At 61.8% G+C, this 27893-nt stretch overlaps 3 protein-coding genes and 1 pseudogene across 4 annotated transcripts; all 4 read right to left on the reverse strand.

Annotated features, from left to right (window-relative positions):
* Positions 1-982: 982 nt before the first annotated feature.
* On the reverse strand, positions 983-3511 carry NTN3 (netrin 3). Its single transcript, XM_075528261.1, has 6 exons — positions 2476-3511; positions 2211-2399; positions 1977-2126; positions 1813-1863; positions 1639-1713; positions 983-1332 (listed from the first exon to the last, which is right to left on the reverse strand). Exons 1-6 carry the CDS (start codon positions 3398-3400, stop codon positions 983-985), a joined length of 1740 nt encoding a protein of 579 aa, XP_075384376.1. The 5' UTR covers positions 3401-3511.
* Positions 3512-8224: 4713 nt separating this feature from the next.
* Positions 8225-12260, reverse strand: TEDC2 (tubulin epsilon and delta complex 2). 2 transcript variants are annotated; one of them, XM_075564430.1, is made up of 10 exons: positions 12160-12260; positions 11986-12084; positions 11830-11888; positions 11320-11722; positions 11030-11083; positions 10561-10648; positions 10303-10414; positions 10124-10225; positions 8587-8774; positions 8225-8511 (listed from the first exon to the last, which is right to left on the reverse strand). In XM_075564430.1, exons 1-10 carry the CDS (start codon positions 12183-12185, stop codon positions 8371-8373), a joined length of 1272 nt encoding a protein of 423 aa, XP_075420545.1. In that variant the 5' UTR covers positions 12186-12260; the 3' UTR covers positions 8225-8370. The 2 variants fall into 2 exon arrangements, with proteins under 2 accessions (XP_075420545.1, XP_075420544.1); XM_075564429.1 differs by having other exon boundaries at positions 8587-8777.
* A 1195-nt stretch (positions 12261-13455) lies between these two features.
* Positions 13456-27868, reverse strand: CCNF (cyclin F). Its single transcript, XM_075564431.1, has 17 exons — positions 27789-27868; positions 26200-26354; positions 24489-24595; positions 23204-23271; positions 22634-22827; positions 22198-22251; positions 21690-21794; positions 21466-21543; positions 20032-20183; positions 18948-19112; positions 17412-17535; positions 17098-17278; positions 16464-16551; positions 16213-16312; positions 15958-16085; positions 15245-15417; positions 13456-15010 (listed from the first exon to the last, which is right to left on the reverse strand). The coding sequence occupies exons 1-17, from the start codon at positions 27802-27804 to the stop codon at positions 14610-14612; spliced, it is 2289 nt and encodes a 762-aa protein (XP_075420546.1). The 5' UTR covers positions 27805-27868; the 3' UTR covers positions 13456-14609.
* On the reverse strand, positions 27105-27234 carry LOC142423630 (small nucleolar RNA SNORA14; annotated as a pseudogene).
* Positions 27869-27893: the final 25 nt, after the last annotated feature.

A 27893-nucleotide genomic window follows, 5' to 3' on the forward strand; every position in this document is an offset into this window, starting at 1 on the left:
CGCCGGCCGAGCGCCTCGGTCCAGGCGGAAGGACTGGGGCTCACGCGCGACCCCCGGGGGCAAAGCGATGGGGTGCGTGGTCCTACGCGGCCCTGCGGAGGACAGGCCCGAGACCACTGAGAGCCTGCACTTGGTGGGCAGTGACCTCTGTCCACTTGAGTGGTCGCCTGACCGGCCCCGCATATACCTGTGACCACGCGTTCGCTACGGTGCGACGTCCAGTCCTGAGCCGGCGCAGAGGGGACCCAAGGGGTCCTGTGGCAGGACCGGAGCCAAGGGGGACATAGGAAAACCCCGAGGGGCCCGAGGACCGAGTCCAGGACACAGGCAGCTGGCTGAGACAGGGTCTTAGCAGGCACAGGCGCAGCCAGGGATGGGGACATGGGCATCCACGCAGACAGACAGGCTGATGGGCGGGCCAGGCTAGAGGCGCACGTAGTAGAAACGGCGGCGATGTCGACGGGGAGGAGGCATTGTGCACCCAGAGGGTCCTGATGGGTGTAGGGGACCCCAGCCCCAAGGTGGAGGGACCACTAGCATATCTGTGGTGTGCCGCCTTTTGGGGAGATCGGGACGCTCTTGGGAAGATCACAGAGTTCTGGGGGCCACAGTGGCCCTAGGGGTGCTCGGAGAGCCCTTCAGGGTCTGGTCCCACAGGGGTTCGCAAACCTTGGTAGTCATGGTACCCCTGGGAGAGGGCAGGTAGCACCAAGGGATCAGAGACCTTGAGAACGACAACTTCCCAAGGAACACTCACATCTGTTCTTGGGGGTGGTCACACCCCTGTGTCAGGAGCGAGGTGTCATTGCGCTGGTTCTCACACCCCTCCCTGTCAGGCTACCAGAAAGGGAGGCGGACGGCGCGAGGCAGGTGTCCCAGATGGGCGACGCGCACGGCGCGAAGAAGCAAAGCCTCCTGGGCAGGCGGTTGCGCCGGGAGACCGAGTGGAGATGCGGAGCCGCGCCCCGCTACGCCCGCGCGCTCAGGCCGCCCCGCAGCGCCCCCGCCGCTCGCGACGCTGCAGCCTCCGCAGGCGCCGCGTCCACGCGTCCCTCCAGGGAAGCACGAGGCTCCCGCGGGCGGCGCTCAGTCCGGGCCCCCGGGTCCCCGCGCTCCCGGCTACGGCCGCGGCCCCGCCCCCCAGCAGCAGATAGCGGCGGCCTGGAAGGAGGCGCGGGCAGCCGCAGGCCGCGTCCTGGGCGGGCACCCAGAGCGCGCTGCTCCCACGCCGCGCGCGCTCCTCGCCGCTCCGGAAGACCGCGAGCACAGCCACCGGAAAGCGCGTCCACTCGCCGTGCGTCTCGCCGCGCGCGCCCACCGCCACCTGCACCGCTGCAGGGAAGGCGAGAGGGGCGGGGTCAAGCAGGGGCGGGGCCGCACTCAGGAGCACTGGGTGTCCTTGTGGGTGGACCCATAAGGACAATCACTAGCAGGAGCTTCAGAGGAAGGGGATACAGGGGGGAGGAGGGCGGTGGGAACCCTGGGGGGTGGTGAGGGTAGGGGGGCGGTGGGCGCCTTTAGGTGGTGGTGAGGGATGGGCTCAGGATATGAAAATGGTGGTGTTCACCAGCTTGGCTCAGGATATGAAAAATGAGATGGGGTAGCCGGAGAGAGGGGCAGGTGGCCCTGGACACCTACCATAGTCCTTCCTGCAAAACTTCTTCAGGCTGATCCGGTAGCTGCCCTGGGTGGGTCTGCAGTGGGCATCGCAGTCTGCAAGAGGTTGGCAGGCTGGAGCGACTCCCCACTGCCCCCCACCCTCCTTTCAAGACCCACACCCTTCCCCCATCCTCCTGGTGAATGTCCACCTACCCGGAGGGTCCACAGGGTTGCTCTCTTCAATGGGCCCAGGGTCCGGGGTTTCTGTAGAGAGGGTGGGAGAAGGTCTGGAATGGGGGGAGGGGGTGCACAGGGATGGGGAGGTGGCAACAGAGGAACTCTGGGTGCCGGGGCCCAGGCTGGGCAGGGTCACTCACTCACGCAGGGTGCCACTGGGGACCTGCTCTGCTGGAAGTCGGGTGCACAACGGTTGCAGGTGAGGCCAGTGACGCCATCCTTGCAGGGACACTGGCCCGTGGTCTGGTTGCAAGTTTTGCCAGCTGCCCCAACTGGGTGACAGTCACAGGCTGAGGGCAGAGGTGTGAGAAGAGCTCAGTCAGACCTGGGCTGGACAGAGACCCAGTTGCTGGGAGGGAGGGGGCGGGGCTCACCCCTGCAAGCGCGACGGTCACTCAAAGCGCGAGCCGGGTCGCGGTAGAAGCCCTCCCTGCAGTAGTGGCAGTGGCGGCCGGCAGTGTTGTGGCGGCAGTTGAGGCACACGCCCCCGCTGCGCCGTCCTGACAGGCGGTAGAGCTCCACGTTGAAGCGGCAGCGGCGGGCGTGGCTGTTGCAGGAGCAGGCTGCAGCGAGAGATGGGGTCAAGGGCAGGCTGACCTGGTTGGTCCCAGCTCCCCAGGACCCCCTCCAGAGCCTCACCAATGCAGGCGTGGGCATCCCTGGCGGTGGCCCGCTGCCAGGGCCTGTCGAAGTAGAAGGGCTTACAGCGGCCACAGTCTGGGCCCTCGGTGCCATGCTGGCAGTCGCAGAGCAGGTGGCCCTGGGCATCTGGCAGGCACTGCGAGGCGTGCCCGTTACACTTGCAGCGCCCGCCCACCTGCAGCTCCGTGGCCGAATAGGCATATGGGAGCACAGCCTCTGAGTCCCTGGCATCAGTCAGCATTGCCGGGCTGGTGAACACCACTTGGATGTCCGTGGCGGTCACCCAGTCTTGGAGCACCGGGCTGTTGTCCAGGTCCAGGCCTGGGGGGCTGCTGTCCTGCACGCTGAAGGCCAGGAGACCTCCACCATCAGGCTGGGCTTGGGGCGCTGGGAAGCATAAGGCCTCAGGCCCCGGGCCTGCTGGGCCGGTGGTGGGGACTGGCAGGCGGCCATAGTCTAGGACACAGCGGGAGGAGAAGAAGCCCAGCGGCGACCAGCTGCGGCCATTGTCCTGCGACTTCAGCAGGGCCACGGAGGCTGGCGGCGGCGAGCAGAAGCGCAGGCTCACGAAGACCAGCTCAAAGGCCTTGCCCAGAGACACCGTCAGGGTCACGTTCAGGGGCGCGCGCGCCAGCGAGTCGGAGCGCCAGCACAGGGGGCCCGCGGTGCCCCCCGCTGCTGTCAGGAGGGCGGCCGGGTGTGCGCGGCGCGGGTCTGAGGCGTCGCAGGCCCGCGTGGCCGGCCGCCCGCACGTGCTGGACGCCAGCACCTCCCGGCCCAGGGCAGCGTTCACCAGGCCCGGCACGCAGCTGCGGGGGGCGCCGCCCTCGTCCAGGCAGGGGTCCCCGGGCGCCGGCGGCCCGGCGCTCAGGGCCGAGAGCGTGCCCGCGGCCAGCAGCAGCCTCCATGGCCAGCAGGGCATGGCCGGAGCCACGCGGGTCAGCCAGCGGCGGGGTGGGACGCGCCCTCGGGAGACGCCGTGCTGGCCGCCGCGAAGCCAGCCCCGGCACGGCCCAGAGCAGAGGGCAGTAGCGGGGACGCCCCGGGCGGCGCGGCGGCGGGCCGTTCGCGCGTCCTCCCGCTGGGCCCGCAGCGATGACAGGCGTTGCCCGCGCCCCCGCCCGCGGAGGCTCCACCCGCCCGCTGCCCGCCCGCCCGCTCTCACCGCCGAGGGCCGGGCCCAGCAGGTCTCCGGCCTCCCGGGAAGGGCCGAGGCGGGCGGGGCCTGGGCGCCCAGCCGCCGCCGCCTCTGGCTGCAGCGAGGGCGGGCGAACAGTGCCAGGAGGGTGGGGGGCGCAGCAGGCGGGAGCTGGGGCCCAGCCGGGGGCGGGGCCGCCAGGAAGGAGGAGGGGAGGGGGCCGCGGCTGGCGAGCTGGAATCAGCAGATTCAGACGCTGGGCTGGCGGGGAGGGGGCTGGGAGGCCCAGGAGCTGGGGGCGGGGCGGGGCGGCCTGGAATGTGAGGGCGGGAGGGGGCTGCAGGGGCGGCTGGTGGGGGACCACCCAGCGGGGTCCCGGGCCTCGAGCCAGGCCTTGACTGCTTCTGGGTCCCTGCCACGTGCTGGGCGGGGGTCTGGACCACTGCCTCTGTCAGGACCACGGGACAGCCACCAACCTGAGGTTTGACTGTTCCACCCTCACACAACCAGACACACTTGGGTTGGGGAGCAGCCCCCTCTAGCAAAGAAACCCAACTGGAGCCAGAAGTGATACTGGATCCAAACCTAAGCCTGATGCCACGGTGTGGATCCAGGCTCCTGACACTGTGCTAAGAGCCTACAGTGGGTTCCGACTGCAGGCATTTCTGTTGGCAGCGGTGCACTTCAAAGACTGTGCTACTAGGACGCCTAGGTTTCGGACCCAAGCAGACTTGTTTCCCCCTGAGTGGTCCTGGTCTGGAGCCTCAAACTCTTCACCTGCCAATCTAGAAGGCCAAGTGAGTGTGGAACTTAGCTAAGTGTTCATAGCACCAGGCGTTCTGAAAGAACACTACCTGGGCTAGCTGAGAGATGAAGCCAGACACCCTCCACCCCATCCCACCCCCCTCAGAAGGCAGGCCAGACTTGTCCCAAAGTGTCCGTGGGTCTCTGAACATTTAACTCTGTGGTTGATATAACGGGGCCCTGATACAATGGGGCCATCTGCAGTCCTAAGAGGAAGTGGTGGGGTATGTGTGTGTGTGGCTTAGTGAGCCATTGAGGACTCCGTGGAGGTGAGGGTTAGGATTTCAGTTGGGTCCACATCAAAGCAAATTTGTGCAGGGAAAGTGAGGCAGCAGGCCAGTGGCAACATGGCACCAGCTGGAGATGAAGCAGCTTCGGCTGTCCAGAGAGAAGATGCCTGGTGACCCCAGCCAAGAGCGGGTCAGGGAAGGTTCTGAGCAGAGAGACCCCTCTCTCATCACCTGTAGGTGCTCGCTGGAGGTCAAGTGTCCCCAGGAAACAGGGGATGGACCGGGCCCCAGGTGGCAGGCTGGCTCTAGGCCAGGCTTTGTGGCTGGTGGACCCTGGGCCTCCTAGCAAGAACTCCGTGTGTTGTTTGGTTGCAACGATGGTTCAGGACCTATGAGAAGATGATGATGGAGTGGTGGTGGGGGGAGTCTTGTGGGGAGCGGGGACAGAATTACAGACACTGGAGCCCTCCAGCAAGCTGAAGGAAACCAGGAAGGCAGAGGATGGGAGCCTGACAGTCACAGGAGGGACAGTACAGAGGCAGACCCGAAGTGGAGGGGCTGATGCTCTCCCTTGAAGTCAGGCCACAGCAGCAAGGCGCCCTCCCCTCTTCCCACAGAGCAAGCGGCAGTGGGCCCTGCCCTTTACTTTCCCAACAAGGAAAATTCTCCCCCAGACACAAACAGCAGCGGGAAGCTGAGCAGACCCAGCTTGGCTCTGGTGGGTGGAGCCCAGGGCCAGCCCCTCCAGCCCCCCTCTTCCAGGCCCCTCTAACCCAGCACCCGTCTGGAGTGGGAGGAGTCCTGGGGGAGGCTGCTGTTGTCTAGGGCCTTGAGAAACAGGAGCAGACCAGCCGGCCACAGTGGAAAGGTGTGCACGCACAGGTAGACCCTAGCTGTCTGTGGACCAGGGACCTCTATCCTTGTTGGGGGTGCTTTGGCTCCAGCCAGCCACCCCCCATTTCCCACCCCCCACTGGGGGGAAGCAGGTGTTAGAGTTCAGCGCTGCTGCTCCTGTTAACCTGCCACCAGCTCCTGACTTCTTGCTAGACTTGGATTCACCCTCCTGCCTGGTGGATGAGGGAAGCAGGGGAGGAGGCTGGAGGGGCAGGGGTACACACGGAGAACTTGTTCTGGAGCCAGGGTGGACCTCCTTAAGGCTTCCATGCAGGGGGCGGGACGCTGTGTTCCGGCTCCTGAGAGTGGGCTGGTCCACTGCCTGCCAGTCTTGTCCATCCCACCACCAAGAGGCCCCGCCTCCCTCGGCCCACCTGCAACCCCTCAGGCTGTGGCAGACACCTCCACTCCTCGGTGAAGGCCCTGGCTGCGGGGGTCCTCTGGATGTCTGACTGACCCTGCCACAGGAAACTGGCCTCGCCGTGAAGTGCAGACTGCCCCAATGCTGGGCCCAGCCGGCGAACCCTGTCCGGGCCAGGCCGTGGCCAAGTCACAATACACTCGCTGTGCACACTGTTTATTGAGCACCTCTCTCAGGCACACAGCCGGCAGCCCGAGAGGCCCAGTGGCTCCGGTCTCCTCTTCGAAGCACCCATCCGCCCCCGCACCTAGGTGCTGCAGGCTGTGGGTCGCGAGGAACGTGGAGAAGCTGCTTGGGGACCTGCGAGGTGGGTGAGCAGGGACACGGCCCGCAGCCCGTGCCGCTGGGCCCACGGGGGTGCAGTTTGCAGTGGGGAATCCACGCCTTCTGGCCGTGACCTTGGTAGGGAGGGGCTCAGGGCGTGCCCGGCTCTCCCTGCCCCACGCGTTCCGCCCCCCGCTTGCGCCGCTGAGCACACCAGCAGTGGAAGGCAGCAGACAGGAGTCCGAGGCCCGCGCCCAGCGCTGCCAGCGACACGCCCTGGGCCAAGTCCAGGCGGGGTCCACGCAGCGAGAAGGTGATGGTTGTGGCGGCGGCGCCGGCCAGCAGGGCCAAGGCGCCGAATGGCAGGACGCAGCGCGGCCATGAGCCTCCAGCGCCGCCGGTGGCCAAAAGCAGCGCACGTAGCGCCCCGGGGAAATGCGGGGGGCGCAGGAGCCGGTGCGGGGTCCAGTGTGTTCATGCCGCCGATGCGGGGGGGAGGGGGGCAGGGATGGGTGGAAGTGGACGCCCACTCAGCCCCCTCCCGCCACTTCAGAGAGGATTGGCCAAGGATGCTGTGACGCCACTGTGGATGCTGGGAAGTGGGTGGGCGGGGGCTGAAGTGGAGAGGGGCGTCTCCCTTCCCTGCTCTATTCATCTTGTTGGGGACCCTACTCAGAGCCCAATGCCACCCACAGCACATCCCCTCCCTAAAAAGTCCAGGTGGGCCCATAGAACACGTGGTGCCCAGCCTGACCTTGGATAAGGGCAGGACTATTGCTAGGTATCCTGGCCAGGGGAGGCCTCGGCAGTGGGAGTAGGCCCTGCCTTATGGGAATGGACATGTGGGCAGTAGTAGGCTGGTGGTAGGACCCACAGGGTACAAAGATCCTCCTTAGCTGGGCTGTCACCTTATCAGCTTGGAAAGGTGAGGTCCCTCCAACCTGAGGACTACAGGCAAGACAGTGGCTGGGAGAGGGCCAGGTATTTAGACCAGCCTGCACTCACCAACTGCTCCCAGGGTTCCTGCCCTGGGCAGGGACCACCACCACCCCTGTGCCAGGGAAGGGATCCTTGACTGTCACATGACCGACCATGTTCTTCCAATTCCTGCTGTGGCCTGTAACCTGGTCCCCAGAGGCCTGAGACTCAGATCAGTTTCTGGTGTGCTGCCAAGTAAAGCCTCCTGGCTGGGGAGTCACCTGGCCTTTTCTGCTTGCAACTGAGACCAGCGAGGTCCCTGGACAATGTCCTTACCCACCACCCAGTGTTCATAACCCAAAGCCAGACCCACGGCAGGTGTTCAATAGAAAACCCGCAGTGCCGGTACCCTCCTCCTGTGGCTTGGCAGGGCTCAGCTGCATCCACCGCAAGAGGTATGACCCCAGCCCCCTGCTGACAGTGACACTGAGAAATGGGCTGGATCCTTTGGAGCCTGACGAGACAGTTCCCAATGGATTGCAAGTTCAGGCCTTCCTCAGTGGGGTTTGGAAAACTTCTGTGGGTGGGCTGGAATGGGGGGACCCCACTTAATCCTGTGTTGGGAGAGGTACTGGGCATGGGGTCGAGGCCCTCTCTCAGTATGCTGGCCCAATGAGTTTCCTGCCCTCTGAACTTGGGGCAGGGGTGGGCTTCCCTTAAGTTTGAGACAGTAGCAGGTGGTGACTCTTAAGGAGTAGCACCCCACACCCCAACCCCTTAATCCAGAAGGGCTGTGCAAGGCTTGGGAGACAGACAAAAATGTAGAGCGCACTACATAAGTATAAGCTGACCTTGGCTGTGTTGTGGGTTTGGTTCCAGCCACCAACATAAAGGCTACTGCACCAATAGGAGTCAGGTGTTTTGTGCATTTCCCAGGTTACCGAGAAGTTACGTTGGCACTAGGCTAATCACTAAGTGTGAGGCAGTGTGATGAAGTGTGAGAACAGGCGGGAACGACCAAGATGGGGCACCGAGGGAAGGCTGTACCAGTGCTATACAGCACAGGCAGGCAGACACCTGGGGGTCTTTCCGAAGTGTATTTAATGCTCAGAGGTCCCTGGGCCGTTCTCAGGAAGGCAGAACGGTGCTTGGACCTGTGGGTCCTGGGAGGGCCGCACCCGCCGCATTGGGTTGGGGTGGAGAGGAGTGTGCTCCAGGTGGGCTCAGTCTGCAGGATCGTCGCGCAGGGCCACGGGGAAGTGCTGGCCCCCATCACAGAGCAGGCTGTGTACTGCCCGGCACAGGGCCAGCCGGCTGGGGATTGGGGTGCCCCTCACCAGAGGGAGGAGCTCTGCCATCAGGACCTGTGTGAGGTGGGGTGGCTCAGTAGGGAATGTCCCAGGGATACCCCAGCCCGCTCCACCCCCAGCCCACCATACTTTCTGCAGCTGCAGCTGCTGAGCCAGCATGGTGGTGTGCAGCTGGTGGGCCACCAGGCTTTGCAGCTCTCGGGTGCTGGAATAGAGCAGCAGCTTGGGTTTCCAGTCAGCATCAGTGCTGCCTCCGCAGGGGCAGGATGCCTGAGGGGGCTTCCCCAGGGGCCACGGGTCCAGCTGCTGTTCTGCGACTGCTGTGTGGGCAGGGGATGCGTTCACTGGGGTGGTTGCCAGTCTCCTACATACAAGGTGCAGGTCGAAGCGCAGGGGTGGGTGCTACACTGCAAGGTCCCCACCACATTGGTTCCTGCCACCTGGCACTGTGGCATGTTTCTGGAGGCCTTTGCTCCCGACAAGGAGTCCTGGTGGTGCTACCAGGACTGCTACCTGCCAGGCTGCCGGTTGGAACCCACCGGTGGGTTGCTGGAAGAACAATGAGGCTGTCTACTTCTGTAAAGATGGACAGCCTCTGAAATGCCATCCGGGGTTGCCCTCTGTCCCATGGGAGTGGGCTTTGTGTGTGACAAGTGGCACGAGAGGTGTCAAAAAGCTTACAGAAAATCACAATGAAAAAGCCAGCCATTTCCCCAGAAGTCTTTGGAGCTCCCGCGTATGCTCCTGGAGAAAATCCACTTCCCCTATTGTGCTCCTTCAGCTTGGACATCTACCCGAGTGGCTGCCTTTAGCCCCTGCTGGTAGGAGCCCTGGTGGTCAGTGAGCTACGCACTGGGTTGCTGACCACAAGGTCAGGAGCTCGAGCCCATCGGTCTGGTCCTTGGGGAAAAAATAAGACTGTCTACTCCCAGAGGAAGCCCTGCAGGGCCGCTATGAGTTGGAACGGACTGGATGGATGGCAGTGGGTCTGGGCTTGTTACTCACGTCACACAGGTATACTGTTTTGTTGCCTGTGGCGCCAGGAGCCCTGGTGGTGCAGTGGGTTAAGCAGTGGCCCATGAAGGAGCAGGCAGGTGGTTCAACCCCCACAGCAGCCCCACGCGATAAAGACGTGGCAGCCTGTTGTCATAAAGACGGCCAGGAACCCTGCTGTCTTTTTTAAAAAAAATAGGTATCAAAGTTTATTAGTGGCTACTAGGGTCAGTATACAGAAAGTGGGGGGAGGGGTGATGGAAAAACTACAAGGTTCATGGAATGTTAGCTTGCAGAAAGATTCTTGTAATTGCTGTCAATAAGGCTTAAACCTGTAACTAGCTGGGCAGGCAAAAGTTGTGTGATAGATATACAAGGGAGCGTCAAAAAGTTTGTGGGGAACTTCCATGATTTTCTAATTTATCCCCGCTGTCTTTTAGGGTCACTGAGTGGGAACCGCGTTGGTATGTGTTCAGAGGGTCCGGGAAACAGCAAACTCGTGTGACCTTCAGAGGCTACTTCTTAAATAGCAAGCTAGGGGAGGTGGGTGTGCCGAGTGACGGGGCTCTGCTCTGACGTCAGTGCTGGGATGGTGTGTGTGTGCATACTGGCCCTGCAAGTCTGAGCCGGAGCGGGCAGACTCCTGATCAGGTGACCATGAGCGGGGCCTCACCTTGGCGCAGCTCCTGCAGCCGGCGAAGACACTGGCTGGCCATGGTCTGCAACCCCTCCAGGGTCAGCACCCGGCGGTACTCTTGCACCCAGTCAGCTGGAGCTATGCGAGAGCAAGTATAGGGTCCTGTGGAGGCCCAACCAGCACCCCTGCACCTGCTTTGACCCTAGTCCGCTGACCTGCTGCCGTCTCATTGTTCATGTGCAGCCTCAGCAGCCAGCAAGCTCTGCGCAGCGTCTCCACCTCCGCTTCCACCTGGGCCACGCTGAGCCCTGGGGCAGCCCGGCCAGACGAGGAAGCTGTCAGGGAAAGTCTCTGCTGGGCAGGCCCCATCCCAACCCCAGGGCCTGGCCAGGCAGGGTTGTAAGGCGGTCCCAATGGTTCCCTTCTGGCTCTTCCCCAGTAGCTCCAACCTCCCACCAGCCCCGCAAGGATACAGCTGCCTGCATTTTCCGCAGAAATCGGGCTCTGGCCGCAGCCCCCTCGGTGTCACCGGCTTGAGTGGAGGTGAGCTGGGCCCACAGACTGGGAGAAAGACAGGCACCCAGAAACCAGGAGAGGGATACCAGTTAGTCCAGCCACGGGGGGGACCCCTGGGAGTCAGGGACAAAGGGAGTCTTTGGGGTGTGCCAACATAGACCCAATGAGGAAGGGGAAGGGTGAGGTAGTTAAGAATGGCAGGGAGTGACTTAATGCCTGCCGGCTCAGTCCTCACTACACCCAGACACAGCTATGTCCCCTTCACCAGCAGGGCAGAGCTGGTCCTGCCCGGCTGGAGGTCTCCTGCTTCAAGCCCTTGACTCAAGGGCTGCAGGGCCTGCCGAGTGAGTCCAGGGTGACAGGTGGAGGACATCTCTGGTGGTCAATCTCTCCCAGAGCCCACCCAGCCAGCTGACCCCACCTCACCGGGAGTTCTGGGACACTGTCTTCCGGAAGGTCAAGGGCAGCCGTAGCAGGGACCTGTTGGGCAGTCTGTGTTCAGAGCAGTCCTAGTGCCTGCTCAGAGCCCTGCCAGAGACGATGCCCCTCTCCCAGATCAGGTCCCCCCATATGGCAGTGGGGATGGTCCAGGCCAGGTCTGCCTGGCAGGGAGGAGGGGCCATGATCAGTGAGTGCTGCTCAAGGGATAGTGCCCTGAGCTCCTCACTCCCACACCCAGTCTTGTCACCTCTCCAGCTCAGGCCAGATGTACTTACCCCTTTTCTTTAAGTGTGAAAACTTCTGGACCTCCAGGAGCAGCGGATGTCATCTGTGGGTCCCCAAGGCTGGAACTGGTGCCTTGGGCTCCTGTCCCCAAGGTGGCCCTCTCCTGAGCTGGCAGGAGCCTGTGTTCTTGGTAGCCCCTGGTCAGCACTTTGGACTGGCGGATGCTCCTGGTGGGTCTGGTCACTGATGTGTGGCTGCTAGTCCGCCCTGGGGCTTGGGGCGGGGTTGGGGCTGGGGCTGTGGTGGCAGATGTGGGGGCCTTGGTCTTGGGTTTCTGGTTGGGGACCTTGGCTCTCTCTGCAGTCTTTGAGGGGCTTTTTCGTACCCGGACAGCCTTCTCCAGCGCCTGGGTCAGGAGCTCCAGTTCCTTGAGGTCTTGGGGGCTGGGGACCTCTGTAAAGGGCAAGCTTCATGCCAGGGTCCCTAAGCACCCACTCCCACGACAGGGACCTGCTTCTTCCTGGCACTTGCCTACAAGGTGGCGGGAACCCGAGGTTTACCTGGAGGCAGGTCCTCATTACTGGGTTCTGGCTCTGGCTCTGGCTCCCCGGCAGGTTTCCTTGGGAGAAAGGAGGCCCCAGGAGAGAAGGTTGGGTGACCCCAGGTGCTCCCTCACCGCCTCAGACAATGGGCAGCTCGGGAGTGGGCCCGCCTACCAGGTCCCCAGCAGCCGCCGGCACACGCGCAGGCTCCGGTCCAGCTGCTGCTGTTGCTCCGCGCAGGCGTCCAGCGCGCCTTGCAGTTCGGCCACCAGCCTAGGAGGGAGCACCAAGGGCTCAGCACCTTAGATGGCCCGGGCCCCGAGTCCGCCCGCCCGGCGAAAGGCTCACCGGTGCGAGGAGCCGGCAGGTAGCATGAGAGCGGCCACAGCAGTTTCCCGGGGGTTGCCGCCACGGGCAGGCACCGCCCCTTCCTGCGTAGAGAGCCGCCCTCTTCCGGCCTGGCTACCCAATCCTAGGCCGAGCTCAGAACCCGCCCTCCTTCCTCACGCTTACCCAATCACGACTGCAGTCTTGCCTTAAAGCTCCGCCCGGCAACGCCCCTCGGCAGGCTCCACCCTGTCTGCGCGGACCGCACCCCAGCCCCGTGCTGTAGGGCTTCAGGTTGCGCAGGGCTGGGGTGGGGCCCTCGGTGACGCGCGGCCTTCCGTTTGGGGTAACTGGCGGGTGGGGGGCGGGCGCAGGGCATTTTCTTCTTGTCTCCTCTGAGCACAGGGCGAGCGGCTGGAGGGAGGCTGATGGGGCGTGTCTGTCAAAGCCGCTGCCCCACAGCTTACTGCTCAAGGCGGTGGTGCAGAGGCGACCAGGTGGGATGTGGACCCGGAGGCCAGCCTGGAGTGAGAGCATGGCACCATATGCCTTAGGCCCAGGAAGGGGTGTCCCCGCAGTCTTCGGTGACCCAAAGGACACCTTGGGGGGCTGGGGAATGTACAGACAGAACTGGCTGACCTGCAAGAGGGCGCCGCAGGGCGCTTCACTGGCGGTAGCTGGAGGGGTAGGTGTAAGGGCCCTGCTGTTTAAAGCCTGGAGCCATTGGATAAATCCATTCCCAGTTAGGGGAAGCAAAGGAAGGAGCTCTCATGGACTAGCCTGCAGCTAATGACAAGGTTGGTAGTACAACACCCCCCCCCCCCCAGCCACTCTGCGGTTCAAGGCCTGGCATTGCGCTCCTGAAGCTTATGGGACGGCTCACCTCTGGCCATAGGGGTCGCTGTGAGGCCAAGACTGCTTTAAGTCGTGAGAAGACCCTTTCAGCATACCCTGGGGGGGCTTCCTGGCTGATCAGTTATCAGAACAGGCTGACCAGGCAAGTCCTGTGCCCACAGTATGTAGACACTTATTTACCCGTCTGTAGTCTGCTAAGTGTGCAACAGCGAGAGGAACGGTGTGAGTGGGGCACTGAGCACTTGCTATTGGAAAAATTAGCTCACTGCTAATTTTGAGGTCAGCTGTTTGGAACCATGAACTGCTGCTCCTTGGAAGAAATATTAGGTTTTCTACTTCCCCAAAAGCATTAGTCTCAGAAACCCACAGGGGCAATTTTACACAGTTCATAGTGTAGGGTAGGTCTCTGCCCTTCCTGAGTGGGCTTGCCACCAATATAGAATTTGTAAAAAACGCAGCATCTCTGTAGCAAAATAAAACGAGGTCTGCCTGTATTGGGTTGTGTGGGGAGGCCATAGTCAGGGGGTGCTGTATGGCTTCCTTCCCAAGGGGCAGGTCAGGAGAGGTAAGGGAGCCGGGTCCATGCCAGGTTGAGGGGAAGTCACTCACTGGACACCATTCGATCACATTTTATCCTCACAACATTCCCGTGAGGTAGGTACGGTGGCCCCATCTTACAGATGAGACTGAGGCTCAAGAGGTTAATACACACACACGGCTGGCAGCGCCATGTCAGATTCTTCACCCGTGGGGTGGCAGAGCACCACAGTGGCCAGCTGGGTGGGGGCCCTGCAGACACGAGGACTCCCGCCAGTGGTTCTGAGGGAAGCAGGGAGTAGGGTAGAGGGGTGAGCATGTCAGTGGCTGACTCAAGTGGGACCAGCGCCCCCTGGCTGCCCCAGACAGTACTTCCTTCCTCTTCTGTGACAGAGGGGTGGCTTCCTTCCACAGGATTCAAGAGCATGTGTGGTGACCAGACATCAAGGGAAGAGCAAGGGGCTTCAGGGCAGACAGGCTCCCTGTCCCCCCCCCCCCCAATGTTACAGACGGCTCAGGTCGCTTGTCCGTAGTTTGAGGGTTGGCCTCCACTGCCCCTTTGTCCCGAATCTTTGTTTGAGGCTTTCATGCCCCGTGTCTGAATCCTTCCATTTCATCTTGGGAGAGAAGTGAGGCAGGGACACAAGCAGGGAAGGACCCTCCATGGAGAGAGTTCTTGGAGGGACCAGATTCCCCAGATGGGTGGGAGGCCTGGACCCCCTGGAACACGGTAGCCACAGCCAAGCCCAGCCCCTGCCGACAGTGTGGGCCCACTGCCAAGCGAGGAAGGGGGTAGCTGCCAGGCCACAGGCTGGGAAGGGCAAGAGGTACGCTGCTCGGGGCTCAGGTAGACCATGGTGAGAGAGGCTGGAAGGTCTGTTGGCTCCAAGCAGTGATGGCCGGGCACCTTGGAGGAGGCCTGAGAGCCCTGAACCTTCTGCTCAGGACATTGGGGCACTCACATTGATTCAGACTGCCCAGGAAAAAGGACGTTGACCTCCACAGGTAACTGCCCTGGGATTTGCGGGCCTCAGCGGGAGACCCTCCCCCAGTAAACGTCCACTGTGGCCCCCTGCCGGTCAGGCCCTCGCGCCTCGCTCTGCTGTGTGCTCTGCTGTGTGCTTCCGCTTGGCCTGTGGGTGAGGACGGCCACTCTCTGGGCCACATTGTAAACAGGACTTCCGGGCATTGTGGTGGCAAGGGCTGGGGTTCAAGTCATCACGGCATGGGGCTGGCGCTGAGGTAGGTCGCGGGGGGCCGGAGCTGGTGGGACTGGTGGTGCTGCTGACGGAGGAGTACCCCGAGCTTGGGGTGTCCTTTTTTGGCGCCCCCTGGCTGCAAGGGGGGGACTTGGGCTCTGGGCTTGGTGGGCACTGGGGGTCTTCCGGGCAGGCCTCCTCGTCGCTGGAGTCGTGACAGCAGTGCTGCTCGGGGCTCAGGTAGACCACGGTGACGTCCAGGACCCCGCTGGGAGCCGTGACTGTGGGAAGCATGGGGTTAAAAGGCCCTGTGTGGCCAGTGCCCACCCTCCACCTGGCGTGCCCCAGGGACCCTGCGGGGGTCTGAGCAGAACTGCCCTCCGTGGGGCTTTCAGGGGCTAGTGCACTGCAGGCCTTTCAAATTCCAAGATGCCTTAGGTTGGCCTCAACCCCAATCCTTTCGGCTAGTGAGCAGGTAGGGGGGACGGGGTCCCCAGGCCAGCTGCCCCACCTACCGTCCCCCTCCTTTTCGCCCTCGCTCTCCTGGTCGCCCTCATAGCCAGAGCAATAGTCCAGGCTCCAGTCCAAGAAGCTGCCCAGCAGTGTCTCCTCATCTGGGCTGGAGAGCTCAGCCGTGGGCGTGGCCAGGAAGCTGCCTCGGTCCTCCTGCAGACTGTTCTCCCGCTTCCTGGGGGGGGGAGGGGGAGGTGAGCAGGGGCAGCGGGGTATCTGCATCTGCCCCCACTCCCCCTGGAGGCGGTCAGAGGGCAGGGCAAGGCAGAAGTGCCCGCTGGGTGTGCAAGGCAGCCATCAGCTGGAGGGTTTGAGCCAGACTCTTGCTTTTGGCTTAGCACGTTCCCCTGCCCCCCACCCCACGTCATGCCTTCAGGACTCCCAACAGAGCCCACTGCTCTGAAGCCTGGAGGATGGAGAAGAACTGCCCCCAGGGACCGAGAGGCTGGGCAGCTTCCCTGAAGCTGACTGCCACGTCTTCCTCCTGCGTGGCAGCCAGTGGGTTCCAACACCCAGGACCTCCCATGAGCAACGGGAGGCTCCTTGGGGAAGGCACCCTTCAAGGTCTGCGTGGGGGTTTGAGTTCAGCCCAGCCGGGGCGGCCATGGACGCTGGGAGCCACCTCACCCCAGGCTTTGCAGGGCCTTAAGCAGGTGGGCACCCCCCTCCCCCACCCCGCAGAGCCCAGGCCACCCTGGACAAGGCGGGCACTCACCGCTTGGTCCTCCTTCCGGAGGGAGAGCTCAGGAAGTCGTGGATCTCCCCGGAGGCCAGGAACGAGGCAGGCTCGGGGTCCTCTTGCTTCACCCCCAACAAGGCGCACAGCCGGCTATGGCTGATCACCTGAGGGAGAGGTGGGGTCAGTGCCCCCTCCCTCTTTAAGACTCAACCCACCCAGGAGCCTCGGGCAGCGCCCCTCCCCTCTTAATCCCCACCCCCAGCGCTTCAGGCCCCACCCCCAGGCCGGCACCTCTTCCTGGCTGATCCCTTCATAGCGCTTGTCCTCGAACCGCTGCTTCACGGCCGTCAGGGAAACCTGCCTGTAGTCCTTGGGGGCGTCGTCGTGGAAGCTGGGAGAGAGGGGCCGTGTGAAGGGCAGCCAGGAAGGCAGCATGGGCACCCTGCCTGGGCAGACTGTCCCCTCGAGCCCCACACCCTGCGGTTGAAGGAGAGCGTGTCAAGCGTCCCACAACCGCCCCCTCTGGCCCCACCCAGACTCACCACTTTTTATGAAGGCTCAGGACGCAGGGCACCAGGTCTTCGCGGGAGAAGCCAGTGAGGTCCCAGAGCTGCCGGGTCCAAGCCTGTGCTGCAGAGGAGGTAAGACAGGCGTGAGGGGCTGCCCTGGGCCGCTGGCCACCACTCCCACCCCAGCAGTCCTGAGGTCCTATGACTTCCTCGGGGCTCAGTTCTGAAAAGAGCCCCAGAAAACGATGCCTACTTATGGGGGCTCTGATGGGTGACTGTTTGGGAAGCAGACAGCCAGGCAGACCTCTCCTCCGTGGCCCTTCAGGGTGGACTCCAACCTCCACCCTTTGGTCAGCGGTGGCAGGAAGCCCATCAGTTGTTACCCTCGGGGTCTTGGTGAGTCACTCCTGAGTCAGTCCTGACTTTTAACTCCAACTGCCAGACCTTCCTTCTAAGGCACCACCAGGTGGGCCGGCCAACCTTTCAGCAGCCACCTGAGCGCTGATGGCCTCTGCCCAGAGATTAGCTCTGATACCGGTGCCCAGGTGCTCTGCAGTGGGTCCTCATCCCCTCGAGGTGGACACAGGCCTTTCTAGCTTCTCCCGCCATGTCCTGGGTCAGGAGGATACACTCCTCACCCCCCGGCCCGCAGGTGGTGACTGCTTACTCTGTCCGTGCGAGAGTTGGGCCAGGAGTAGGGCAGCCGCCGCCAGGCGGGCAGGTGTGTGGGCTGAGAGGCTGGTGTGCAGCAGGGACAGCTCACAGAGGAGGCTGCACAGGTGCTGGGTCCTCCGGGGCACCGGGGCGAGCGCCATCAGCACCTCCTTGTAGTCCACCACCGTGGGGATCTGCAGGGTAGGGGGCAGGTGCTGGGCTCCCCACCAGGCTCAGGGCCTGAAGAGGCCCCACCCACAAGGACAAGGACCGGCCCTGATCTCCTGCCCTGTACCACCCTCCAGGGAGGAAGGAAGGCCCACTCACTCGGATCCTCCCCTCCAGGGCAGCTGCGATCTCGCCCATCATCCGCACCAGGTCCTCATACTTGTACGTGTTGTCTGTGAGCCAGACGGCCTCGCGGATGGTCAGGATCTCCTTGCTGATGAACCTGGGTTGAGAAGCTCCCTCAGCGTCACGTTCAGCCCTCCATAGGGACTGATGGACCAAGGAAGCGCGTGGTGGGTAAGGGTTCACAAAAAGGGGAGCCTCGGGGGGAAGGTGCAAGAAAAACGAAAGAAGCTGCAAACAAGAAGTCAGAAGAGCACGTGGGCCTTGTGGACCTCAGCCAACACCACCGCAACCAGAAGCACTAGATGGTGCCCGGCCTCCATGGCCAGCTGCTCTGAAAGGGACCACACCAGGCTGGAGCGAACTGTGGGATGGAACTCAACAGCAGTCCGTAAGAGGCTGGGGCAGCCCCCAGACTGGGGCTCTGAGACCCCTTTCAGGCCTGGAACTGAATCCCCCACTGCGGCGCATCTTTCAGCCTGACTGACAGACCTCTAAAGTGAGCAGTCACCCCAGGGAGGTCAGCTGTCCAAGATGACAGGGCAGTGCTCGTCCACTGGTGACACGCGGAGGGGAGAGGGGAGGCAGAATGGACAGGGAAGCCGGGGAAGGAGCGGAACACCGCACGGGACCATGCTCTCACCAATCAAACGCACAGATCACAGCCGAAAACTGGAAGGGGTGCTGGATGCCGGGGCGGGTGAACCAAGACACAAGTGCCCGGCCTCCCAGCCTGTGTGTGACGCCTAGCCGCATGCAGGACTGGCACCCAGGTGGTGGGCAATCTGATGGGGGCAGGATGGTGGAGGGTCTCAGGCTGTCTAGGGTGGTACAAAGCTGACCTCAGGGAAGCCTGACTGTCCTCAGCATGTGGTGACCCTGCTCCCTGGGGCCCTCTCAGCACCTGTCAGAAGAATGCTTTGCTGCGGCCTCAGGGACCGAAGCTCCCACAGTGGGCAGACCGTGGTATCGGGACTAGAACACTGAAACCAAGATGAGCCATGAACAGAGTTCTCAGGCCTGGGCACCAGGCGGGCAGCTTGGGCCAGACCTGCCGTGGCAGGAGGGGGCACCTACCACTGAGCCTCACTCAGCTATGAGAAGCTGGAGGGGGACACACGCACGCACGCGCACACCCCCGAATAAGGTGGCGGGGATTGCTGATGTAATTAGTTCTCTTGTGCTCTGAGGTCCCCTAGCTCCGAGGCTCCGTGTTTGCCTTCAGGGGCCAGAGAGTGAAGTGAGATCTCTCTCCCTGCCCAGGTGAGACCACCTTCTGAATCTTGCAACCTCATGCTGGACGGCCCCCTAACACAGGATGTATCTTTGAGGGTCACCTGCCCTTGTCCCCCACTGCCCGGAAATGCCCGATTGGGTGCTCCCCCACATCGGAAACCAAAGCTGGTCACTCGGGACCAGCCCACTTCATGGAGCTTCCGCTTACTGGCGGGCAGTGAGCACCATCTGCTTCAGCGGATGGTCCTGCCCTGGGGCTGGCGGGGTGGGGCTCACCGGGTGCAGATGACCATGCAGGCGATGCCCAGCAGCTGGAGCTGGTGTCGGGGCACTGGACGGCGGCGCAAGTAGCGGTCCACACACTCCACGGTCAGGTGAAGGCACAGGCTGGTGAAGTCCTTCATGGTGGCCACCTCCACCAGCCAGTCAATCAGGATATACCTGTGGCCAGAAGATGGGTGGACGCCCAGTGAGACGCAGGCCATGGCTGGCAGATGCTGCTCCGGGGGAGTCGGAGACTGGAGCAGGAGCTCAATGCCCGGCCACCCCAGCTCTCCCCAGGGCAGCTATGGCCGGAAACTGAGATAGCCAGGATGGGGCCTCTGGGATGTGGGGCTGGGGGTGGACCAGGGAGTGTAGGGCTAAAAGATAATGGAGTTTTCCCATGAGACTTCTGAAGCCCCTTGTTGACCCCAAAGCCACAGTTGATTCTGATTCAGAGAGACCCCACAGGATGGCAGGACTGCCCAAGGGGTATTCCAACAGTCAATCGTTACAGAAGCAGCGAGCCTCGCTTCTCTCCTGAGGAACAGCCGGGAGCGTGCGTGTGTGCGTTAGAGAAAGAGAGAGAATGGCTTCCGGTTAGTAGCCAAGTGTTTGACCGCTGCTCCACCACGGGGCCTTGTGTGCACACCCTGAGACTTGTCCACCTGCCTTCCCTGACACCTGTCACCAGCCCTGGGCCCCCTGTAGCCTCGCTGTGTCCCAGAGTGATGCAGCCTTGCCCCACACGAACTGCAGTAGGGACCAGCCTGGAAAGCACTGGGCAACTGGTCCGTCCCAGAAAGAGCACTTCGAGAAGGCTGCAGGCAAGCCGAAAAGCAGGTGATGCGCCCGCCCCGCGCCTCCAACAAAGGAAGCCTAGGCAAGCTGTTCCTGTAATGTGAGGCCAGGGGAGCAGTTCGCTCCATCACCTGGCTCCCGGGGAGTCCCAGCCGACGCCAAGCACCCGACGCCCCACTGGCACAGGTGATACCCAGAGCGGCTCTCGGGGGCTGGGAAGTGACAGCCTTGCGGTCCCAGAGCTTGTTTGAATGAATTTGTAGAACCACATGCCCATAGCTGTATCGCTCACACACACCTCATTGTGTCGTTGAGCCCCTTCTGCACGGAGAAGATGGGCTGCTTGCTGGCAGTGTGGGACGCCTGGAAGAGCTGGCGGGCGACCTCGGTGCAGGCCCTCTCATCCAAGCCCAACTGGCCTGCGCTGGAACAGGCTTTGGCCAAGGACAGCTGTGGGGAGGACAGGCGGGGCAGGTGTGTAGCACTGGCTGGCGGGGAAGGGGGGTTTGGAGTTGCCCCTCAACAAGGTGGTGCGTGCCCTGGAAGATGCTCAGGAGGAGGCAGGGCGGGAAGGGCCAGGAAGGCAGCAGGAGGCGGGAGGGGTAGAAGGGGCTGTGGCAGTGTGTGTGTGTGTGTGTGGGGGGGGGGGACGGCTCTCAACATAGGAGGCAATATGTACATCGTCGGGGTGAACCAGACAGGGCCCCCTGGGGGTGCTAACAGTGAAGCACTTGACTGGGAGTCAAGGTGGCCAAGTGGGGTACCTGAGGGCTTCTAACGGAAAGTTCGGCAGTTTGAAACTACCAGCCGCCCTGTGGGAGAGAGATGAGGCTTTCTGATCTGTAAAGGTTCATTTACAGCCTCGGAGACGTGAAAGGACAATGGAATTGGGGGACGGCAGTGGGTCTAGGTTTTGGTGGTTGAGCTCTGGGGGTGCTGACTGAGCGAGTGGAGGTGGGGAGGAACGAGCCGTCTACTCCCACAGGGTCACAGCTGCGGGGCAGATGTGGAAGAGTAATGGGACAAAAGAGCAGGCTTGGTCTGAAGGAGGCTGGAGGTTTCCTCGAGGCAGTGGCCCTCGGTCACCTTTCACCCTGAGGCTCAACCTTCAGGCAAATGACAGGGCTGTCCAACCACTGCTAACCACCCCAGGACCAGGCTCCTCAGCACAATCAGCCCCTCCCTCTTGACCGGAAGCTCAGGAGCCAAAGGAGGGAATGGGCATGGGAGGTGGACTTGTGCTGGGGCGTCCTGGGCTCGCAGTCCAGTCAACGCCACAAGACCAAAGGAGAAGCACCAGCACATTGTGAATGTTCACCCCAACCAGAGAGACAGAGAGCAAGCCGCCAGCAGCAGAGCTGAATCTGCAAGCCACATGAGACCCCCGGGGGATCACGGCTGAGAGGAGCAAGGGCCTTTCCCTGCAGCCAGAGGGGGGATAGTTGGTGTGGATGAGAGCACCTTCCCCTCCGGGTGAGGAGGCAGGGAGGAGTGAGAGCCAGCAGGGAGAACAGGAAAGTGGGCAGGGAGTGGAGGGAAGAGCAGAGAAAGAGGACAGCGATCTGCCCCCTACGGTGGCCTCTACTGGCCTTTAGAGAATTCCAATGCCCACCCGGAAGGGGCGTTCACTTTAAAAAGCATGAAGGGGTGGTGACTCCTGGCAGGAGGCTGAGCCATGGAGAAAGAGCAGCCTCCAGGAGGGAGGGTCCCCGGTGTCCGCCCTCAGCCTCACCTGTGCTTCCCAGCAGCCCCTGGCAGCGTAGTCCTTGAGTCTCCGGAAGCTGTGCAGCCACCTTCCCGGGTCGGCTGTCTGCGGACAGAGGAAGGCCTTTCTACATTGTGTTGTGTGGACCCCCCGCAGATGCCCAAAGGCCATCACTGCAGCTCTGAGGGGCACTCGTCCCCCAAATTGCCCTGCTGAGATCCCCACTGACCGGCACCCCCAGGGCCACTCACCTCGGCCTGCTGGCTTCGCTCCCATAGCAGGTATGCGCTGGACAAGCAGCCAAGCTCAGCGGACTCGGCGAACAGCGCCAGGGCCTGCTGCTGCTTCTCTTCTTCCTGGAATGAGCCCAGGCACATTGCGTCCCTATCCCGTCCCCTGCCAGGACCCCTGAAACGCCTCTCACCCCTGGCTGCTCTAAGGAGCAGCACCCCTCCCTCCAGTGGGCAAGTGGGTATAGCCCGAGGGGATGTGGCTGCCACAGGGCACCAGTGGCTATGGCCTGTCTGTCATGCCCGAGGCGGGGGGTGGCAGCACTGTGACCACTGTTGCAAAGCGCCATATAGATGGACCAGTCCTTCCCAGAACCAGCCAGGGAGATCCCACAGGGCACAGGTGCCAGGGGCTGGCCAGATCGCAGTGGACCCCAGCTGGCTGGTTTTTGGCTGTGCTGAGATGCCCAGGAACAAGGTACAGGGACAAGTGAAGAGTTGCCTTGGCCAATAGGCCCCCCCAGCTCACCTCAAAGAAGCTCAGCACCCGTCCCAGACAGTGCAGGATGGCCGCCCCGTGAGTCTGCAAGAGATGCGAGGCAGACAGGCTGTCAATTCGGAGCCTGGTCCCAGGGGCCTACCAGTATCAAGTGTGCCCAAGACAAAAGCCCGCTGATACACAGGGCAGACTGGTCCAGCCGTGCCTGGCAGCCTCGCCCTGCGGAACATTCCCCTCCACCCTACAAGGCTGCTAGGGAGGACCCGCGGCAGCCTCGAGGACAGAAGATGGGGGGGCCTCTTGTCGGGACAACCCTCCCGCTGATCTTGGCCACCCTATGGCCCTGCTGCCCAGCTGGCCCGGGGAGAAGCAGCCGACTCAGTCCAGCTTGGCAGCTGGCTCCGGGCTCTGCCGGCTCCTGGTTCTCCCTGTGTGCCCCTCCCGGGGTGTCCGTCCTGTGGCTTACCCTGTGCAGCTGGCACTCGGCCCGCAGGCTGCTGTGGACCACAGCTTTGCAGCAGCTCCCGGACGCTGACCAGGGTGGGCGGATGAAGAGCCAGATGAAGGGCGCCGCGCCCGAGTTCAGCCGCTCAGCCAGGCTGAAGAAGCGGGAGGCCTTCAGCCCATTCACTTCCGCTCGGGCCTCGTCGGACACAGACACTGCAAAGACACAGCAGGTGGCCCCGTGCCCCGCAGACGGAGCCATCGAGGTGCTGTGCAGGGCCATTTCTGAGGGTCTCGGAACCACAGCCTACCACCGCTCAGAGTTGCTAGTCTGTTTACAGCAAGAAGCTCCCTCCAGGTGGAGGGCTTCTCCTTTGCTCTGGGCCCGTCTCAGTCACGGCAAACTTGCCATTCTAACCCTTTCGCTTCGATAAAGAGTTAACAGTAGTGGAAACCCACAGGGCGGTTCTGCTCTGTTCCAGAGGGTCTCCAGGAGGGGAGTGGCCCCAGGGCAGTGCGTGAGCTCAGCCACCAGGCGGGGCGGGGTGGGGCGAGGCGGGGCAAGGCAGGGTCTCCGCCCCAGAGCACTTACATCCTTCGTTGTAGAGGTAGGCAATGCCCAGCTTCACGGCAGCTTCGAAGTTCCCCTTCTCGGCGGCCCTAGGGCATCAAGGACAGGGAAATCTTCATGCTTTCTGCCGCTGCAGTTATGTGCCAGCATACTTGTTTTCTGGGCACAATGTCCACACCCCCACCCACCCACAAAGCAGTCAATTTTTAATTCCCATGACAGGTTCTAACCCCCAAAGTCTCTGAAAACATTAGGATACATGCCAAGAAGCCAGACCCACAAAGGCCCCATAATACATGATCTTATTTATATTTCAGTGTCCAGATTAGGCAGAGCCGTGGACAGAAAACAGATGAGTGGCTGCCTTAGGCTTGGGAGGCAAAGCCCAGGGCGAGAAGGCTTTCCCTGGAGGCTGGGGCTGCGGCCTCAGACTTCTGCTACTCTGAACGGGATGGGCAAAGGGGCAGCAACAGTGCGTTCACACCCAGAAAGATGGCGAGGAGGGCGCGGGCTGGCCAGTGTGTCCGTCCACTGCGGATGTCGGACGCTGTGAGTTGGAACTCACCCGAGGGCACCGACAACAGCTACTGTTCGGCCCGGGGAGGCGTGCGGCACAGAACACTACTGCTAACAGGTCTGTGGGCTTTTTTGGGTGGCGAGATACAGAGGTTCAGGTATCAGATAGGACCGAAGGCCTTGGGAATGTTCTAGAAACCAGTGGACTGCACACTCTCAATGCGTGAGTTGCATGGGATGGGCATTATCTCTGAGTACAAAACTGGCCCGGCTGCCTGCAGCCAACGGGGAAAAGTCAGTTCTCTGAACCTGCAGGACCTTGGACAGAAGCCTCTCCAGTGTTGCCGAGAAATGAGGGGCTCAAGGTGACCGTGGCCCCAAGGGCTTGGATGATGAGCACCCTGGACGGTGAGCCTAACGGTTGCCACAGCCTCTCCTCATCCCAGGACCTGGTCTGCTGGCTAAGGAGCTGCGGTCGGAGCTGCCTTTTCTGCACCGTTGACTCACTGTGTCTGAGTCACATGGATGCATCCTCAGCTGGGTGGGAGCCCAGAGGCATGGCGGTGACTAAGGAAAATGTGTGGGAAGCGCTGGTCTCCAACATCTTGGCTACTTCAGGAGCCTCGTGACTCGAGAGACAGGCAGGCTGCCTGCCACCCTCAGCCAAGCCTCTTGGGGGTGGGGGTGGGCGAGGCAGGTGCCGTCACACTTCATAAGCCGGGGGAAACCGAGCAGGGCTCCCCCCGGATTGGGGGTGTTGTGTGTGTGTGTGGTACACACGTGCAGGTACCTTTCAAACAGCTCGAGGTTCTGCGGAGAAGGCCAGAGCTCCTGGAAGCTGGCCGAGGCCCAGACGCTGGCATGGTTGTCCACGAGGTACCGCAGGTGGGAGTGCACCTGCGAGGCAATGGAAGCCAGGCCCGCCTGTAAGACCCACTCCCGAGGTGCTTGGCAGCTGCAGGCCGAAGCTGCCTAGTACAGAGTCCCACCCCCTCCCGAAGGCAGGGAGTGAAGGGCACAGGCAGCTACAGTAACCACAGCTGTCCCCAGTCAGAAGAGGGCTGGGGACAGAGATCCTGGAAGGGGGTGGTGTGGTGACACTCCTGCCTGGTTGGGAGGGCCGACTACACAGGGGGAGATAGCCATTGGGAGGTTGGAGGGGGAGAGAGGACACGGGGATGCACAGAAACACACAGGCGCTCACAGGTGGCACAGCGTGGCAGCAGCCTGGGGTAGGAGGCACACCTGGTGCCCTGGGCCGAGGCAGGCAGGCCGAGGGTGGGTGGGGAGTGCGCACGGGGCACATCTGAGGCCACAGATGTCCCATGGCTGAGGGCAAGCCGTTTGTGGACTCCACCAAAGTGTCCAGTGACTGCAAGGAAGGCCGCTTCGGGGTCAGGGATGTGGGTTCCTGTCAGTCTTCCCACGAACTCACGGTCTGACCTCGGCTAAGGTACTCAAGGAGCCCGGCTGCTAACCCTAAAGGTCGGTGGTTCAAATCTCCAAAGTGGCTCCATGGGCGTAAAGACCTGGGGACCGGCTTCCACGAAGGAAACCCACCAAGACTTCAGAATTGACCCGGTGGTGCCCATCCGTGACGGAAAAGAGTCGCACAAACTGAGCAACTTAGAAGCTGTGATTGAAACATCTACCCAACGCCCCTTTCAGGGCGAAATGTCCCACGGGATCTGTCCTCCAGGGCATATGATTCTTTGCAATACCATTTCTTCCTTACAGGGCACAAAGTGCTGCCACCAGAGGGCCCTCTCTCAAAATGGGCCTCACAAGGCGCTGCGACACTGGCAGGGAACAGTGTCATGTTTCAACCCTGCTGCTGTCATGATTGTGTAACTGTCCTCCGATCTGTAAGCTGAGGTAATCGTCCTGTAAATCTTCACCTCCCTGAGATGAACGAGGCAGAAGGCAACCCCCAGGATGAGGTTGCTGCTTGGGTCAATCTCTTTCGAGGCTTTATAAAAGTGATTAAACAAGTAAGATTAGCAGGACCTGACTACCACCCCGAAAGAACTGGGAGCAGAGCACTTCCTTTGGACCCGAAGGGCCCTGCGCTGGGAAGCTCCTAGACTTCAGGGAAGATGGGTGCCACAATACTCCAATGAACACCGGGCCCACTGATGTTAAAAGGAGGTAAGGACTTTTCTCTAGAGCCCACAGAGAAAATGTCCCCCTGAGCTGGCACCCTGAATTCAGACTCCACACGGTCAGAAAATGCTTGTTTGTGACAGCCGCCCCCTGGAGGCCTTCTGTGACAGCAGCAGAAGCTACTCTGAGACACCTTCAGGCAATTGTGAGTCACACCCTCCTGTCCTCCTCCTTTCAGAGCTGCATTCCTTCTGACAGACAAGGCTACAACGGATGGTGGTGGCAGCTCTCGATGTGATTGAACTACTGAATTGCTCCTTTTGTGAATTATGTGCCAGTAAAGCTGTTAAGAAAAACAAACGCAAGGAGAACACAGGGGCGCTGCTGGGGCCACTTACAGCTCGGACAGCGAGGATGTCTCCAACAGGGAGCCACTTCAGGATGTGAAACAGCACATCTTCAGGGAGACTCAAGATGGTGAGGTTCCGAGGCCGTTTTCTGATTCTTCGTTTTGTCGGGTAGCAGAAGCACTTGGCACACCGGCAGTGGATCACTGAGGGAAACAGACACAGTCAGAGGCCTGAAAGGAGAGACCAGGGCTTGGCAGGTCTTAACTGAAGCTGACTGGCATTATTGTCCCCTGTCCTACCTACAAAAGAGGGGCCTGGCCGGGGTTCTGCTTCCACGTGGAGATTCAGATTAAGTCAAATGGTTTGCAGAAGATGGAATGATATCTTTAAACAGATGTGTGTGGAGAATCGTGGCGGCTCTAGTTCGAAGCCGCCAGCAGTTCTGGGTCTGTGTCCAGCTGCTCTGGTAGCAGAACTTTTTTTTTTTTAATTAATCAACGTCTTATAAGAATCCATACATCAACTGTATCAAACACATTTGCACATATGTTGCCATCATAATTTTCTTTCTACTTGAGCCCTTGAGTTCTTTTTTCCCCTCCCTCCTCCACCTTCCTCCCCTTGTGGACCCCTGATAAATTATAAATTGTCTCCACATCTTACACCACTCACTGTCTCCCTTTGCCCATGTTTCTGTTGCTCACCCCCTGGGTGTGTGTGTGTGTGGGGGTGTTAATACATGGATTGTTAGTCAGAACCACTCCCATTCCAGCAAAATTGTGCCCCATGCGCTTTACTGATGGAGAATGTGGGGCACCTCATTTCCTCGGAAGATGGAACCTCAGGCTCCTGCCACCCCACCTCCAAGCTTCCTCCTCTTGTTCCCACTTGTGCTGGTGGAGAACATTTCCCCTATCTACATTGTGGAAACTCAGATCCGGCCTCCTCAAGAAAGATGTTGCAGGTGTGAAATAAGGCCGGGCCACTGGGTCGCACAGCCTTTTGGATTGCCCGCCATCTCTGTAGCATTCACCCGGAGCTCGGTGGCCTTAGAGCTCGGCCACCAAGGGTTGAGGAATGAATGCAAAGTCTCCTGCCATCTAGTCAATGCCCACTCATAGGTAACTGTGGGTGGTTTCAAACTGCTAACCTTGCAGTTAAGCAGCCCAGCGAGTAACCATTACGCTACCAGGGCGGCCTACCGGCGGTGGGAAAATAACAAAAGGTGAGTCGCACAGGGGTGGGCCCAAAGCCTGCCTCCTGAACGACGGACCTTGTCCATGCCTCACTGTTGCAAGCCCAACAAGCCCTGGGGTCGCAGCCGCCTGGGTGCGGGGCCCCTACAGGAGAATGCTCCAACACCGGGCAGCCCCAAGCCCGCCGGGACGTCAGCCGGGCTTCCCGGTCCGCGGTGGAGTCCGGCGGGCAGGGCGCTGACACTAGGGGCGCCTGTACCTAGTCCTGTCGGCGCAGTCCCACCGTCCCCCCCCTCCACCCCCGGGCATTTAAACCGGGGCCGGACCAGGTGGGCTCGGGGCTGGGGCGCCAGGCCAGCCCCGCCCAGCCCGTGGATGGGACCCTGCAGGCAGGGGCCTAGGGGTCCCGGGTCGGGCGCTCGCCCGCCGCCGCTCACTCACCGCCGCCGCTGCCCATCGCCGCCGCGCAGTTCAAAGCTGCCTGGGAGCCCCGCGCGCCCGGGGAGCCGCCACGCACGCGCAGACCCCGCCCGCCGCCCGCCCTAT

This window comes from Tenrec ecaudatus, chromosome 12, assembly GCF_050624435.1.
Source record: "Tenrec ecaudatus isolate mTenEca1 chromosome 12, mTenEca1.hap1, whole genome shotgun sequence".
NCBI classification, from domain to species: Eukaryota; Metazoa; Chordata; class Mammalia; order Afrosoricida; family Tenrecidae; genus Tenrec; species Tenrec ecaudatus.